The sequence below is a fragment of the Carettochelys insculpta genome, chromosome 7 (assembly GCF_033958435.1).
Source record: "Carettochelys insculpta isolate YL-2023 chromosome 7, ASM3395843v1, whole genome shotgun sequence".
Classification (NCBI taxonomy): domain Eukaryota; kingdom Metazoa; phylum Chordata; order Testudines; family Carettochelyidae; genus Carettochelys; species Carettochelys insculpta.
In genome coordinates, this window is record NC_134143.1 from 43,288,526 (window position 1) to 43,304,275 (window position 15,750).

Sequence of the window (15,750 nt, forward strand, 5' to 3'; positions counted from 1 at the left end):
GATGTCATTGCAGTTATCCATGGCTTCTTTTGCAAATACAAATGGATACAAATTATGAGGCTCAATCAGCATACTGTGCAAATTTTATGTATGAAAAACTATCTTAGCCCAGAAGACCATCTTGGTTATGGCAGTCTTGGGGCCCACACATTACTCTAGGTTGCCCATTGCCCATTTCAGCAAGGCATCTCTATGCTTGCCATCGAGCACTTTAGATATATTTGGTATTCATGGGGCTTTTAAAAGACACGTGTATCTTTCCCTTACCCTAGACTCTGCAAATGCCAGTAAAACTTTCTTTCAGAATGTGATTATACACAGAAAATTCAACTTGTTCATTTAGCACTGAACTTGCCCCTGCAATTTAAACTCAGTTAATGTGCAGTACAGTAGACCCCCGAGATATACACACAACTCGAGTTGTGTGTATCTCGGATTAACACCACTCAGAGGAGCGGGAAAATTGACAAGAGCTGCTGCGCTGGTCAGTTTCCTGGCTCCTGTCAGGAACAGCAGCCAGCTCTGCTGCCACCACTGACAGAAGTTTCAACCCTTCCTCTGCCCTCCCCCTCCTGCAACGCAGCTGCACAGAGCAGCTCTGCCATGTCACTTCAAATGGGCCTGGAGCTCCAGCTGTCACCACTGCTACTTTGGCAGCAGCAGCGGCCAGAGCGCTGGGGCTCTTTGAAATGCTGAAGCCACAGGGGAACTGCCCCCTTGACCCTTCTCTGGTGGTAGGCCTGATGCCGGGGGGAGGGCTCAAGGCTGGGAGTCTAGAGAAGATGGTCTCTCAATCTCATAACTAGGACACTTGCCATATGCTTTCCATTCCCCTCACTGATCCATCCATCAGCAAGAATTAGCCTGAGCACTCAGGAAGACCAGCAGGATAGGGCAGCGATCTTCATTGTGCTCAGCTGGCCCAGATAGTTTTGGTTTTCCAGCCTTCTCCAACTGTTAAGAGCTCCACTTATCAAGCAGCCAACCTTCTCAGGCCTCTTGCCACAACACAGGCAAGAGCAGATATTTCATTTCGGACTCACTGCCTCACAGCTTAGTATGTGGAGTGGAACCTGGAGCAGACATTTTCAGTAGCTATTCAAACCATCCTTAATAACAGTAGGAAGGAATCTACAGAAAATATTACCTAGAATGACTCTTGAATTTAGCATTGAGGTTCAGCATCACCAAATACCCCCAGAAGACTTGGACAGGCTAAAATGATGGAACTGTCTGCTTTTCTTGAAGAACTCAGGCCTTCCACTTAGCTCTTTGTGCATGCACTTAGCATCTGTCACCCTTCAAATGACAACCACTCAATTTCCAACCAGCCTGTGACTGTACATTTTCTGTTGGGGGCTAATTAAAATCATCGCTCCCATAATTAAACCTGCCTCACGCTGGGCCTTAAATCTTGCAACTACTGCTTCAAAGCAAAAGAATGTACCTGTACAATGTCAACTTAGTTGGTTGCTATCAAACTGTACTACAAGCAACATTGTGATTATTACTGGAAATGTAAAGACAAGAATGCTCAATATATTGTTTACTTTGTGTATTCAACAGCATTGTTTTTAGTCATTTAGTTTCCCTTGTTTACTTTCACATGCATAAAACTGGAAAATCTAAGCATAAAATTAAAAAAAAAAATTGACAGGAAAACACAAAAGGATAGTTTTGAACCTGTCTTCAACTTGTGTATCTGACTTCATTAAGCTAACATTGCCCTTAGCAAAATTATTGCCTCTTTACTTAGACACAAAAATGTGTATATAGCTATACATATGATGCAAAAAATGAAGCCAAATTTCTAATGTAGTACAAACTCCCTATTGTGTGAGTGTCAGAAGCATCTGTAGGCTTAAATGTCATTCTTGAGCCGGGGGTAGCATTGTGTGTGATGCTGCGGTGACTGGCTTCTGCTCTTTGTTTTAGTTATGCTGATTATTCGCAGCCCACTGTCAGCAAGCTTCTATTTTATTGCAGCTGGATGTAAAAGACCTTTTAAATGTACACACCTGAAGAATACAATTCAGTGATCAAAAGCCAAGGATCTTTCCAGTGTGATAGTTTGTCAGTAATTGGTTTCCAGCTATAAAAATCAAAAGGCTCTTCTTGCAAGCACTTATGCTTGCGTGTAACTTTAATCAGATGAGTACTCCTATTGGACTCAAGACTGTTCATGTAAGTAAAGTTATTTACAACTGTAGTTAGTCTCACCAAAAAAGAACACTGAAGTAGAATGGAGCTTGGCCAGTACTGGGACCTGAGAGACTCAGATTCTGCTAGATTGGCTTAGTGTTTGGAGCTCAGCAAACAACATGGTCTTATTTTAAATAGGTCATCTTCAACCTATTTTTTGAGAATGAGATTTTCTGTTATAGCAACAAGAAACTTCAAACATGGAAAAATGTTTCAGCATCTATGCATCACTTGCTATAAGCTTGGGCAGCAAGACTAACTACAGTTAAGGATCCCAACGTTTCTCAGTGTCCTAGGCATTGAAAGCTTCCACCCTTCCTCTTCTAGTTCTGACCCTTATCATACAGTTCTACTGTGTTCACAAGTTACCAGTAAAACTTCTTAAAAAAAATTTATTGCTCATAAGCTATTTCAGAGCCTTTTGCACTTTTCTCAGATGCAGTTGTACCCTGGATAAAGTATTGCTGAAGTATACAATATTCTAGCTCATACAGCTGACTTTTTTTGAACCCTCCCTGCACAATTTCCTTCCTGTTGTGTTGTTATAAATAGATATAGGAATACAGCAAGTTCTGCCTGAGGGTGGCAAAGAGAACCCTCAAGTTCAAGAGCTGTGTAACTTCATTCCTACCACACCTGTAAATGCAGGCATTTCAAAGTTAAAACACAAACGCACGAGACAGATTTACTTAAAACTAGTTTTATTTTTTAAAAAATTCAAGTGCATAGCACTTATCCAGATTCCATTGTTGCTGTTTTGCATTTATGAACATTTTTAATTGCCATAAAATGCACATTCTGCTTCTCAGTAAGAACTTGTAGTGTATTTAATGGACACTGGTAAAGTCCCTTTTTAAATAACACACATTGTTCACAGTGCATGCTCCTCTCTATTTTTGTTGTCTCTGACATTACAGTATCAAACTAAACAATAAATTAAAACAAAAAAAACCATGTAGTGGATTCTTTTAGTTAAGCCTAGCGTCTTAAAATACAATCAAAATACCTTACTATACGCAGACCTTGCAGTATTAACTGAATCATCACCCCTATAATTCCAGTGTTAATTACCTAATTTTATGTAAAATACTTAAGATAGATTTACTAATATCTCAAAAGAATCTATACTGCTCTATCATAATTAAAGATGACATTTAGCCAATCTGCATTTTTACAGACAAATCTGCTACAGGCATCTGCTGTTATTTCAAGTCATGGTCTGTCAGAAAACTGTACATTCATATAAATGAGGTAGTTAGAGCACTGAAAACTTGGACATAGCATTGCAATAAACTGAAATCTGAAGATGGAAGACAGTTTTCCCTTTTGGATCTAGTCCCTATCTCTCCAAGCTTCAATGAAAAACAACTCAGGCATTTTAGGAGGTAGGAGACTTCCATGACCTAACCTGACAAAATGTAGTAATTTGGTGGGGGGCAGGGGGGATGAGGAGAAAAAAGAAAGGTGACTCTTTAGGGAAGTAAAAGAGTTGCTATTGTGCTCACCTAGAGGGTTATTCTCTAGCATGAATTAGAAGTTCAATTCACCCTTACACAGTCTCCCAACCCTTCACTCCACCCCCCGCCCATAAAAAATGATAATTCAGAACAGCTATGGAGGATTTCTTCTCCTCCATAATACAGGATGCCTTCTTGCAACACAGAGTTCGACCCACGGAGAGTTATCAGCACAAATCAGAAGTATCTTTCTCAACTACTGAATATTTTGGGATGGCCCCCTCTCATGTTAATCTTCCATATTAATATGGATGTCATACACTTTCTTCCCCACTCCCAATATTCTCTGCAACATACAGAGTGTGTGAGCTTCTACAGATCGTATAGTAATATAAGGTCTGGCATCATGTCTGCCATTTAGCCATGCTTTTAAGTGCTGCCATTAGAAGTTAAACAAAAACAAAAAAAAACCCAGCCTACATACAGTTTAACCAGTAAGGCTCTCTCCATCAATTCCCTCTCCCATGCCAGCTCAGGGAGAGAATCAATTGCCTGATTTTGTAAACAAGTAACTTCTCAATTACCATATTATCCTCAATACCACTTTCATCCTCTCCGGCTGGAGAAGTAGAACTTTCTACTCAAGCCATCTGATTTGCAGATGATACTGCATAGACACCTGAGCTGCACTAAGCATCACGCCTATGACCTAGTAATGTGTTATTGTTTTAGCAAAGAGAATGCTGGTGTTGCTCTTCAATGTGGATCTTCTGTAAAGGAGAAGAATGAGCTGCCCCACTATTACCTGAGAACTTGTTTCTACACAGCATTTGACATACAAAATACTGGATTTTTTTAAGCAGTTAGTGTCTTTTCCATATAGAGAATTTATAGACTGAAAAACTAGAGGATTTTTGTATTGGCTGTGTTAATAAAAAAATCACAACCACTACTATATGAGTACAATATTAATTCAGCTTAAACTTAGAGCACCACTCCTCAGCAATCATTTGCTAACACAGTGTCAGGTAGCAGGGAGTAGGGTAGGAAGATAGTAAACACTTTATACACATACAAATCCCTTTGGTACTCTGCACTGTAGATGTCCTGAATGAAATACCACCCGGGATTACACCCAGTTAAGTGTCACAAGCAGCAGAGTCATTTTGAATAGATAATTCCCTGAGATAGTGAGAAAACGTTACTCTGAACATCAGAAACAAAAACAAAAAATGCAACGCCTGTCCTGTGAGGCACACGATTTAAAAACAAATAAAAGAAGTCAGTTAACTCAAGTGCCTTAAATTGGACATATATTTTACAATTGTAGGAGCATGAGCAAAAAAATGACAAAGTAACAGTGTTACTGATTTAGTCAATGAAAGTTTGTTTCTTTCTATGTGGCTCAGTTTTCCTGGGAACCATTGCCCAATGGATTCCTAAATTTCAATTTACTGAATGTAAATCTTATTCAGTCCTGTATGGAAGTATGGCCTCTTCAAACTAATACTGTATTTCTCCTTCATTAAGATATGCCACAACCATTTTCCTCTTGACCTATTTTTCAACGGTGGCTGTTAAGAGCACAGTGCACTGGAGTGTCAAAAGGATTAGCATATAACTGCCACGCACATATTCCTCTTAGAAACTGCACTACATGTCCATTGTCTGCAGATTTTGAACTTGAGCTACCATATTTCGTTGCTTGGAAACCAATCCAGCTATTTTCTTTCTGGAAAGTGTTGCCTTCAAACTTATTTGAGGTTTGACAAAAACGAGGGTATCTAAATATGTATTTATCACCTCTCAAAGCAGGGAGTAATACAAGGATACCGTCCGTTCAGCTGGTAACTCCGGTTATAGGATACACTTATACATGGCTTTACTTCTATTGGAACTGCTAGTGACATACTAGCACCAGTCTGGATGTGGCCCCGAGCCTGAATGCTAGATTGGAAGCCAGCAGGGCAAGCCTGCAGTGGATAAGAGGATGGGTGACTAGTTGACACCAACTGCTGACTGTTTTGCTGTTGCGAGGTTTGATGGTGATATTGTAGTGGAGCTTGGTGCCCTTGGAGATACGGTGACACGCGTTGCTGAACATGAGCCTGCTGTGGAGTTGGGGTTTGGGTGGGAAACACGTTATGCTGTGCAGGCTGGGCATGTTGTCCTTTTTGCTTATTTGCTTCTTTTACATCATTATCATGTGCACTAGAATTCAAATAGAAAATAAGACCATTTTAGTCTACCTTATATATAGGTTTAAGAATATCCTAACTACAAAGTTGTCACAGCTTTTAAAAACTGAATATTATATTTAAAAGGATATTTAAGAAGCAATTTATATTCCTTAAAGAGACCCATGAGGAAGTTTAAAATATTTTTAAAGGTTAGGGAATAAGAACTTCTTAAAAGGCTACAATGTTAACAGAAGCATTTGCATTTAAGAATTAATATAATTCACCTCTTTAGCTATAAAGATGTCAGTACAATAGTGTTTGCTAGTACAACATTGCAGTGACATACTAGTGTATGACAATCAGAAGGTGACTTTTTTGGTGGCTAAATCTTCTAGCATGAATGATTGTACAGTGACCATTTCAGCCTCTGAGAATCACCAACTTGTGGTGCCTTGCTGGAGTGACTTGGCAGTAGTAGCGCTTCAGCCTTCCAGAGAAGTACTCAATACTTACTTTCCCACCCCAATGGCATTCTTGGTATCCTTGTTCTGTCACAAGGTTTGATACTGTAATTCCTCAAGGCCACTAAGGGAGATAGTTATGGGTCAAGGAGCATCACCATCCTGGAGAGGACAGTTTCTCTTGGGCTACGGTAACACTACAGTCATCTGTCCACAGAAGTCAATGTTGGAAGAAATTTCCCAACAAAACTGTTGACAGAATGTGGCTTTTGTGTGTGGCCAATCAGAAGAGCACTCTGCTCTGTCGACAGAGTGGCTGAACTGCCCAGCCAATCTCGACAAAACAGACACCCAGAAGCACAGCAGACAGAGCAGCCCGTTGTTCTGGATGTGCTGTCAGTTGAGAGAAAGCCCCCCAGAATGTCCACAGAGCTTTTCTGTTGACTGACCCATTGACAAAAGGCGTTCTTCCTCATCTGGGCGAGGCAGAAGGTTGTTGTTGGAAGTGCCAACTTTTGTCAACACAATGTGTGTGTGTGTGTGTGTGTGTGTGTGTGTGTGTGTGTGTGTGTGTGTGTGTGTGTGTGTGTGTGTGTGTGTGTGTGTGTGTGTGTGTGTGTGTGTGTGTGTGTGTGTGTGTGTGTGTGTGTGTGTGTGTGTGTGTGTTCATTCCACTGTTTTCGTTGGCAAAACTCACTAGTGTAGCCATAGCCTAGGAGTCTGGGTTCAAATTTTTCTGTCCGTTATGTGCTAACCAAAGTTTGGATGTGCATGGAAGCAAATGCCAACAAAAGGGAATGATGTTGGTGGCCTAGGGATTCATCTAGAAGAAAAGAAGTGATGAACTGGGGATGTACCTTCACCCCTTTTTGTATGGTTCAGTTTTGTGGTCATATTGGATCCCTTAGCACAACTTCAACATAGGTAACATTGGGCTGCAGTGTGGACCCCTCCCTAACTAGCCAAACATTTCTAACATGCTCCTTTGGCAGCATCCTCTACTCAGAAAGCTCGAAGCCTCTGGTGTTTAAGTACACCTGCCATGTGCTCAGTACAGCTCACTGGATACATATTCAGTTCTATCATTTGCACACAACTTTAGATTGGGAGCCAGTTTAACGAATCTGCTTACTCGTGTTCATTTGGGACAGCTCAGAACTGCTACAGAACCCCGAGGGCACTCAAAGTCCTTCCCCTGAACTCCAATCTTTGGAACTTGCTACTGGGCTGCCTGCTGCAGCCCAAGCTTGGTGACGTTCAGATCAGGCAGCAGGTCTTTTTTTGTTCTGTTGTTCTTTTGTCTGAGTATTTTATTTGCTAGGAGGAAGAGGGATCAAGGAGTTAGATCAGGTGAGGTTTTTCTGAAAAGCAAAGAGGGCTTTCAGGTTGCTTTAATAAATAGTGTATAGTACCTCAATACTTCTGACACAGATGCTACACAAGCTCAATATTAACACTTTTTTATGAACGTTTTTACTGTAAGTGTCCTGTAAATATATCATACTTTTACAGAAACAAAGCCTTCACAAACGAGAAGCCAACATAAACTTACATTAACAGTCGTTCAATACATGGAACCAGGAAGTCCCAGGAGTATGCAGTAAGACGATGCAGTCGAGTTGGCCATGTTGGAGAGAGGCGTAGGATAATCCTTGAAGACGCCACACAGGCAGTAGCCACTAACGAAGGAGCATAATTTAAAAATGCGTGATCTGCACAGACACAAAAATTGTTTAGCTGAGTTAGACACACGTGTTATTTATGAAATAAGGTTGCATTAACTAAACCATGCAACACACCTTGCAGCGATACTTCCAGAAAATAATCAGCATATTTTGCCATGTATAACTTGGTCTTCTCTAATGAAACCATTGGCCAGCCATCATGGAGATCTGTCTCATGGACAGCAATTGAAAGGTAATAGTCAATGAAGTGAGCAGCAGTTGGGAGGCACAAGTTCCACTGAAATGTTTCTAGCAACAGCAGCTCCATGTGTAGCAAATTCTGTTTTGTTAATACGAGATTCATGTTAGTCATACAACCCAAGCTGTTCAATTGTTCAAGCTTAGGGACACTGTCTTCCTTTTCTTCAAATTTACCTTGGCACAAAGGGGAGAGGAAGAAAAATATAAAAAATTAGAAACATGAGTATGACATACACCAAAGGGCATTTGCTATAATCTTTAACATTTGACGTGCTATACAATTTTTTGCCGTGTCAAATGGTCTCCTGCATGCAAAGTTCAAAGGGAAGGTTCTGTTGAGGAGAGAAGAAACATATTGTCAAGGTAAAGGGTTAAGCTTCAGCTGACAGTCCTTCTGCAACTTACAGGATGTTACAGCAGTCACACTTCTTGTTGTTTCTTTATTGCTCCTCTCACACAGACAAGAGACAGTTGCAGAGTCAGAATATTGACGATGGTATGATTTACCCTGACTGTAATTTCTTCTTGTTCTGCCCTAATTGCTGGAATTCCACTGAGATTGGCCTTAGAAAAAATTAATGCAAGAGTCCACTCTCAGATTTTAGCTTTTAAAAAAGTCTTCTCCTGTTCTTAGTGCAGGGTAAAGAATCAGTATAAAGGCTTTCAATGTTCATGGATATGTTTAAGTTAATAAATGAACTAAGTGAAAATTAAGCTTTTCTGTCTAAATCAAGTGAGTTTCAGTAATGCGTATCTGGAAATGCATAGTCATTTATATAGATGTCCAAAACTGTCTGTTCTGTTAAATTTATCTATACCTAATTTTAAGTCCCTGGGACAGGGACCATCTTTTTGTTGTGTTTCTACAACACCTACAAACAGTACGGCCCATTTTGCTACCCAAGTGTCACCACATCTTCCTCCTTTCTTAATGTCAACTTCTGTTGAAAGCATGTTTTGGTTTTTTGTTTTTTTTTTTTTATGTAAATGAGGACTCTTCAATGGCAGTGGAACTCAGTCCACTGAATTAATGCCCTTGGTTCTCCCAGTTGTGGAAGACACCCATTTACTGCAACTATTTTGTTCTTATTTTAGTTCTGACATGATTGTATAAATCCAAAGTGATAGTTAATTTTTCAGTGTCTACAACAGACGAGACTCTCTTACTTTTCCAGGTATAATTTGGCAACATGGAGCTGGAAGGTGAGTGCCTTTAAAAAAAAAAAAAAAGGCTCATTTTCCTCCCAAAAGTTTTATTTTAAAAAACTTCAGTCAATCTGTGATAAACATGATCTGTGACTGTAGCCTTTAGTGTTCTTCCTCCCCTTCACCAAAAACCAACAGCAGTTGAAGTAAGCAGTTTAAGAGAGGTCCACATAGTGGACAAAACCTGCTTTCTAATTGAACAATATTTGCTTTCTAATCTAATCATCAAGATGACTTTTTTAGTTTGTACAACAATTGAAGTCAGTTAAGTTACTAATACTTACTTGCTAAAAGTAAACAGGAAAGAGCAACCACATGCAGCTGTTGAATGGATATATCATAGCGGTCCATGAAGAGGTCCAGTAGATAGACAGCAAGATGTCGTGCAGCAGGACAGAGTCTGAAGCGATTGCTCACAATGGCAATCAGGTCTGCAAAATATCTTCTCAGATTTAACTGGGGAGACTGGCCTTTGTAGGAGGGCAGTTTCAGCTCCTAGATCGAGAGCCCCATATTAGTTTTATACAACCATTTTAATGCAAATACATGGGAGAATTGGCTACGATAGTACAAAAAGGAATTTTCAAAGCAGTTTATAGGAGGCACAGTCATCATTCTGACATGTACTTTCACAAAGTGGAACAGTTCTCTTGCTGTAGATGCCTATTTATTATCTTGGGATACCTATACAAGGACTATAATTCTAAAAATAATTATTTAAAATAAAGGCCATGCTTATAAAGCTTACTTGGCCCAAAACTTACAAAATAAACAAGCCCAAATAATATTCAGTCAAGACTAATGACTGCCAAACTAAGAAAAGCCCTTGTGGCATAGCCTGACATTATATGTAAAAATAACTCAAAGGCAGAATGTTCCAAAGGCAAGAGCCTTAACTACTAGCAAGGTGTTCTCTACTCTGGAAAGCAGAATTCCAGGCAACTGCAGCCAAAACTGCACAGCTGATCCCCATTATCCCAAATGGGCAGGGGAAAGTAGTACACATTGGAATCCAGCTATAGTACTGTTTTGGATTGTAATGTTTATTGTAATAACATTTACTGGTTCTGTGACACCAGGTAGAGCTGCAATAACAAAAGAAGTTTATAGTCCTTTGTTGCCTGAAAGTCTATGGATCTATCATGATCACTTAGTCTGACCTCCAGCACCTCCCAAGCACAAGGTAAAATGCTAATTTTAAAAATCATATGATTATCTTAGAAAATAACCACCCCTTTAACAGTTTCAAATAATAAGATTACTGAAGTTGTCAGGAATGATTTCCTTTTCTTTGTAATTAGAACCTATTGCACGAGGTGTTTCTGGTATGTGGACCCAGTAATGTGCATCTGGTAAGTGATCAGGCCATCAGGAAAGATAATACAGTCACCAAAACTGCTCAGACACATTTTTAGTAGGTTTAATCATTGTTAACCTATTTACAACTGTTGGGGATAAGGTGAGCCTTATCATTATCAAGAAGTAATATCAGCAAACACTGACATGAGTCAGCTCCCACCTGAGAGGTTTCAAAACAAGCCTACCTTAACATTTATTTTTATTACAGCCACTTACACAGCCCTCTTTTACACCATTTAACACAGTTTAAACTCGGTTCTCTTAATACTTCAAAAATAAATAACCAAATGCACCATGACCAAAGGGCAGAGAAAGGTGAAACCTGGTCCCTTGGGTCCAGGATAGTATACCCTTAAGAGGCATTAGATATTTCAGCAGTTCAGTTGTATCACATGCGCAGGAGCCAAGTCTTTTTTCCAAGCAGTTTTCAGTTAAACTGACTTTACCCTAAGATGTTGCATAGTAACAGACAGAGAGCCCTATTAGCCTGTATTCTATCAGAACAAGCAAGCAGTCAGGTAGCACTTTAAAGACTAACAAAATAATTTATTAGGTGATGAGCTTCTGTTTTGTTAGTCTTTAAAGTGCTACATGACTTTGTTTGTTTTGACTTTAACCTAGCATATCTTCTGTCTTTTATATAGCAGATCGGGAAATGATGACTATTTTAAACAGTCTTCCAACCAACTTCAGCCCTGAGGTATTAACAGCTCTCGAAGTAACTGGTTTTTTCCCTCCTATCTGCTACCAGGGAGAATAGCAGAAAAGTAGAATCCAGCATTCTAAACAAGGTGGGGAATTTTCGACTAAGAGCTGTACCACCAGCCTCCCCTCCAACAGGCATTTAACAACTCCTCCTCCCTCCTTGTCTGCAAGGAGCCAACCAGCTCCATTGTCACATGCTAATTAATGCCTTTATGTACTTGAGAGGCAGCCGAGTTAGTCTGTATCTTCAAAACCAACGAGAAGTCCTGTGGCATATCATAGACTAACAGATATTTTGGATAGTAATAGAGAGGGAGCCGTGTTAGTCTATACACTATCAAAACAAAAAAAGCAGTCAAGTAGCACTTTAAAGACTAACAAAATAATTTGTTAGGTGAACTTTCGTGGGACAGACCCACTTCTTCAGACCCTAGCCACACCAGAACAGATTCAATATTTAAAGCACAGAGAACCAGATGCATGAGTGGGCATTCACTCATGCATCTGACCAAGCAGGTGTTTGCCCACAGAAGCGTATGCTCCAAAATATCTGTTAGTCTACAAGGTGCCACAGGACTTGTTGTTTTACCTACTCGGAGGGCTAAACGCAGTGCAAGCAAATGTTGCAGTTGAAGTGTCAAGTTGCTTTAACTTCACCGACAGTGGGAACACAGGCCGCACGCAGACCTGCCCCCAGAGACACTCAAAGCACCTCGCAAAACCCCAGTTAGTTAATCGTCCTCCCCAGGCCCCGCGGAGGAGCTCCTGGCCCGTCTGGCTGAGGGAGAAGCTGGTTGTAAGATTTCAGTGCACGCGGATTTCACACGCCCAGCCGAAGGATCCTCGTGGCTAAATCCCCGAAGAGTTGTAAAGGACTAAGACAAAAGGACGACGCAGTCGCCTTGTCCTCCGGGCGGTCCAGGCACCTACCCCCCTCGCAGTCCTTCCGGGGGCCTGTCTGAGCCCATTCTCTCTCCTGCCCCCAGGAAGGGACGAGGCCAGCGCAGCCCAGCAGGGGGCCCGGCTCTCTAGCCGCGCGGCAAAGGCCCGGGAGACCCTCGGCCACGGTACCTTGTAGCGGAGCGCTTGGTGGATGTCGGCAGCCAGCTGTCCTTTCCACCACTGCCCCTCCAGCTCCATGGGACGGCGCGGCACTGCACGGCACGGCGGAGAGTCACCGCGGCGCACGACGAAAGGCACCAGCCGAAGCCTGCGCAAAAGAGGGGGACGCGGCGCCCCCTCGCTTCAGCGGCGGAGCCCAGCTGCGGTCTCGCCCCCCGCCCCTCCTCCGCCTTCCCCGTGCCGCGCCCCGCACGCTCAGGGCCGGCCGGGGAGCTGCGCACAAGGACCCCCGGGGGCTGCGAGGGAGCAACCTGGCTACGTGGGGCGGGGAGGGGCGGGCACGGCGGGAGCAGCCGTGTCTCCCGGCGCGGCGGGGGGTCCCGCCCGCAGCCCGAACCAACAAAGGGCCGGGCGCGCAGCCGCCACTTACCCAACCCCCGGCTCGGCTCACAGCGCTGGGGGCATCTCAGCTCCGCCGCGGGCCGAGCCGCTCCCCGCGCCCATTGTTAAGGGGCGAAGCAGGCAAGTGTGTATACAAAGCCAGGCGGCAGGCACATGCCGTTGGGCTTCTGCCAATCTACTTTCGTTTTACAACGGGGTCCGGCCCTAGAGCGCCAATCACAGCCCGTCGTTCATGGGTGCACACGCTCTGCCCTCCGCCGCCACACGCCGGGAGCCTTGGGCCCGTGGAGCTGCCGTAGCCGCCCAGCCCCAGCCCCGCCGGGGACGAGGGGGCGTGGGAAGAGGAGAACCATGGGAGGCTCCCGCTCTGCCTTTTCCTTCCCTTTCCCGTTCCCGTTCCCGGCCGCCTCGGGGCTGGCGGCGTCTCCCGGCGCGCCGCGCGAGCCCCCCGGCAGTGGGGAGCGTGGTGCAGAGACACGCGCGGGGCTGGGCGTGATGGCCAAAGGGTGGCCCGGGGAAGGGGGAACGCGGCAGGCGCGCGTGGTTTGCATCGTGGCCTGAGAGTAATCGGCAAACAGATCTCGGCGCGTGCGGTGCTGCGAGAGAGGAGGTTTCAGCGGGGACCCTTTACTTTGAACCTGGAGAAAAGTTTCGGAAGGGTAGAACAAGCCGTCCTGTGGCCCCTCAACTGAAAGACTAACCGTTTTCTTTGTTAGGTAATGAGCTTTCGTGGGTCAGACCCACTTCATCACTTTCATTCATTCATTCATCTGATGAAGTGGGTCTGCCCACAAAAGCTCATTACCTAACAAATAAAATTGTTAGTCTTTAAGGTGCTACAGGACTGCTTGTTTTGTGTGAAGCTTCACCAGCTGCGTTGATCTGTTATCAGGGACAATAAGGATTCCTGTAGCACCTTGCGGACAGTCGGATTTATTAGGGCAGAAACTTCTGTGGGTTTTATCTATGAAAGCTGATGAGCTAATCTGTTAGTCTCTAAAATGCTTTAGGACTCCTAGCTGTTTTTAAAACTGGAGCAATTCTGTGTTGGCTGGGAAAAGCTTCAGAAACTCTGAAAGTCAAAGTCTTTTTAAAACATGTTTTTGATTAAATCTTGTCTGTACTGTAATATTTCACTGGAAACCTAATGTTCTCTCATTTGGTTCAAGCCATATATAAATTAAGCCTTACAACTGAAATCTACAAAATTACTTATATGCCGAAAGCATGAATAAGGAGAGACTTACACTTTTGTTGTGTCACACACAGCTGCGTGTATATAGAAGTAACAATTATGTGTTAATTGTAAACCATGCAAGTGAGGATAGCTGCTACCCTTTATGCATTTGTAAGCTTTTGTACCAGAAAATGTAAAGAAGATGCAGAAGGAGATACTATACATTGGTTCGTTCTAGAGGAGGGCTCTTACAAGAACCACTGGAACAGGTTGGGAGACACTTTGGAGGAGGATGGGGACTATGCTAAAATCACTTATCTTTGTCTTTTTTCGTCAGACCCAAGGGTATAGGCCCTTGGCTCTCCTGGTGTCTGATCAGAGAAGACTTAGACAACAGATGGTGATTGAGATTACAGTAAACCCCCAAGTTGTGCAAAAGTTACTTCCCTGGGGAACCAAGCGTAATTTGAATTTCGTGCAACTTGAGGTGGGGGTGGGAGCCACCAGCCCCACCCCAAGGGAGCCACAGGGGCCAGGGGAATCCCCAGCAGCAATGGGGCTCTGGGAGGTGGCTGGGGCACAGCATTCTATAACCCCAGCCCATCCTGTCACGCGAGTCCCAGCTCCAGGAGACATAAAAGGAGGAGGTGGTCTTGGTACCACTCATGCACCCCGGGCTCACACACATGGCCACTCCATCCTTTCCCCAGCTGGGAGCAATCCCCGGGCTCTCACCACGTGTGGCACTGGGGCTGCTATGTTTTTGCAGGCTGCCGCAGGCTCTGAGCCATTAAAGGCTGTGCAGGGAAATGGGGGGCTGGGCAGCTGGGGAACAGCAAGGATGCCTGGCTGCTTAGCATGGCTGGTGGTTGGAGCATGAGGTGGCCCAGCTCATGGTGCCTGCCCACTGGGGAGCCAGAGCCACCAGCTGGAGGAGGAGGGCTGCAAGCCCACTCCACAGCATTTGGCCATGTGCCCTGCCTGCCACGCCTGCCCATCTCCGCCCCCGATAATTGCAGCCCTTGGCAGCCACAAGGTGGAAGCTGCCTCCTATGGAGCCCCTGAGCTGGCCGGCAGCACATAGCTGGTGGGTAGGTCCCATGGGAGTAAGCAGCGAGTCAGGGTGCATGGAGGGAGGGTCCCTCCGGACGTAAATTATGTTAATATGAAAAATGCATTAGTGGAGTCCGCACAAATCAGGGGCCTACTGTACAGACCAAGGCAGAAGCGATGGGGATGACTTAGAGAAGCCTCTGCATGTGAACCTCACTTTTGCTAAAGAGTCTTATGATCCAGGTATTCTTTAAACCTTCATTTTATTCTGAATTCTCAATAAGCAGAGGAGTTCTAAGAATATATTAGTCTATAACTGGGGAGGATGGTGTTACCTTGCATTTGATCTTTACTTTGGTCTTCCATGATTTTTCAGTCTCTAACTTGGACTGTTATAATGTATTTTCTTTTCACGTCTCTGTTTACTTCCCTTACTGTTTATTTTGGATAGCACTAGAGCAAGAGAGAACTCAATGATATTAAGTGGAGATACATTTCCTACCTGATTTTATTGCACATTGCTCAATATTTGATGTTTGACTTCAGGCCCTTGCTCCTGCA

General features: G+C 43.6%; 1 protein-coding gene across 5 annotated transcripts; it reads right to left on the reverse strand.

Annotated features, from left to right (window-relative positions):
* Positions 1-2,893: 2,893 nt before the first annotated feature.
* On the reverse strand, positions 2,894-13,168 carry CCNJ (cyclin J). Of its 5 annotated transcripts, none has more exons than XM_074999572.1 (6): positions 12,988-13,057; positions 12,567-12,705; positions 9,716-9,926; positions 8,100-8,399; positions 7,853-8,012; positions 2,894-5,870 (listed from the first exon to the last, which is right to left on the reverse strand). In XM_074999572.1, exons 2-6 carry the CDS (start codon positions 12,633-12,635, stop codon positions 5,459-5,461), a joined length of 1,152 nt encoding a protein of 383 aa, XP_074855673.1. In that variant the 5' UTR covers positions 12,636-12,705; positions 12,988-13,057; the 3' UTR covers positions 2,894-5,458. The 5 variants fall into 5 exon arrangements, 3 of the variants coding, with proteins under 3 accessions (XP_074855673.1, XP_074855674.1, XP_074855672.1); XR_012646225.1 differs by adding an exon at positions 7,433-7,617 and having other exon boundaries at positions 5,736-5,870; positions 12,567-13,168; XR_012646224.1 differs by adding an exon at positions 7,433-7,661 and having other exon boundaries at positions 5,736-5,870; positions 12,567-13,168.
* Positions 13,169-15,750: the final 2,582 nt, after the last annotated feature.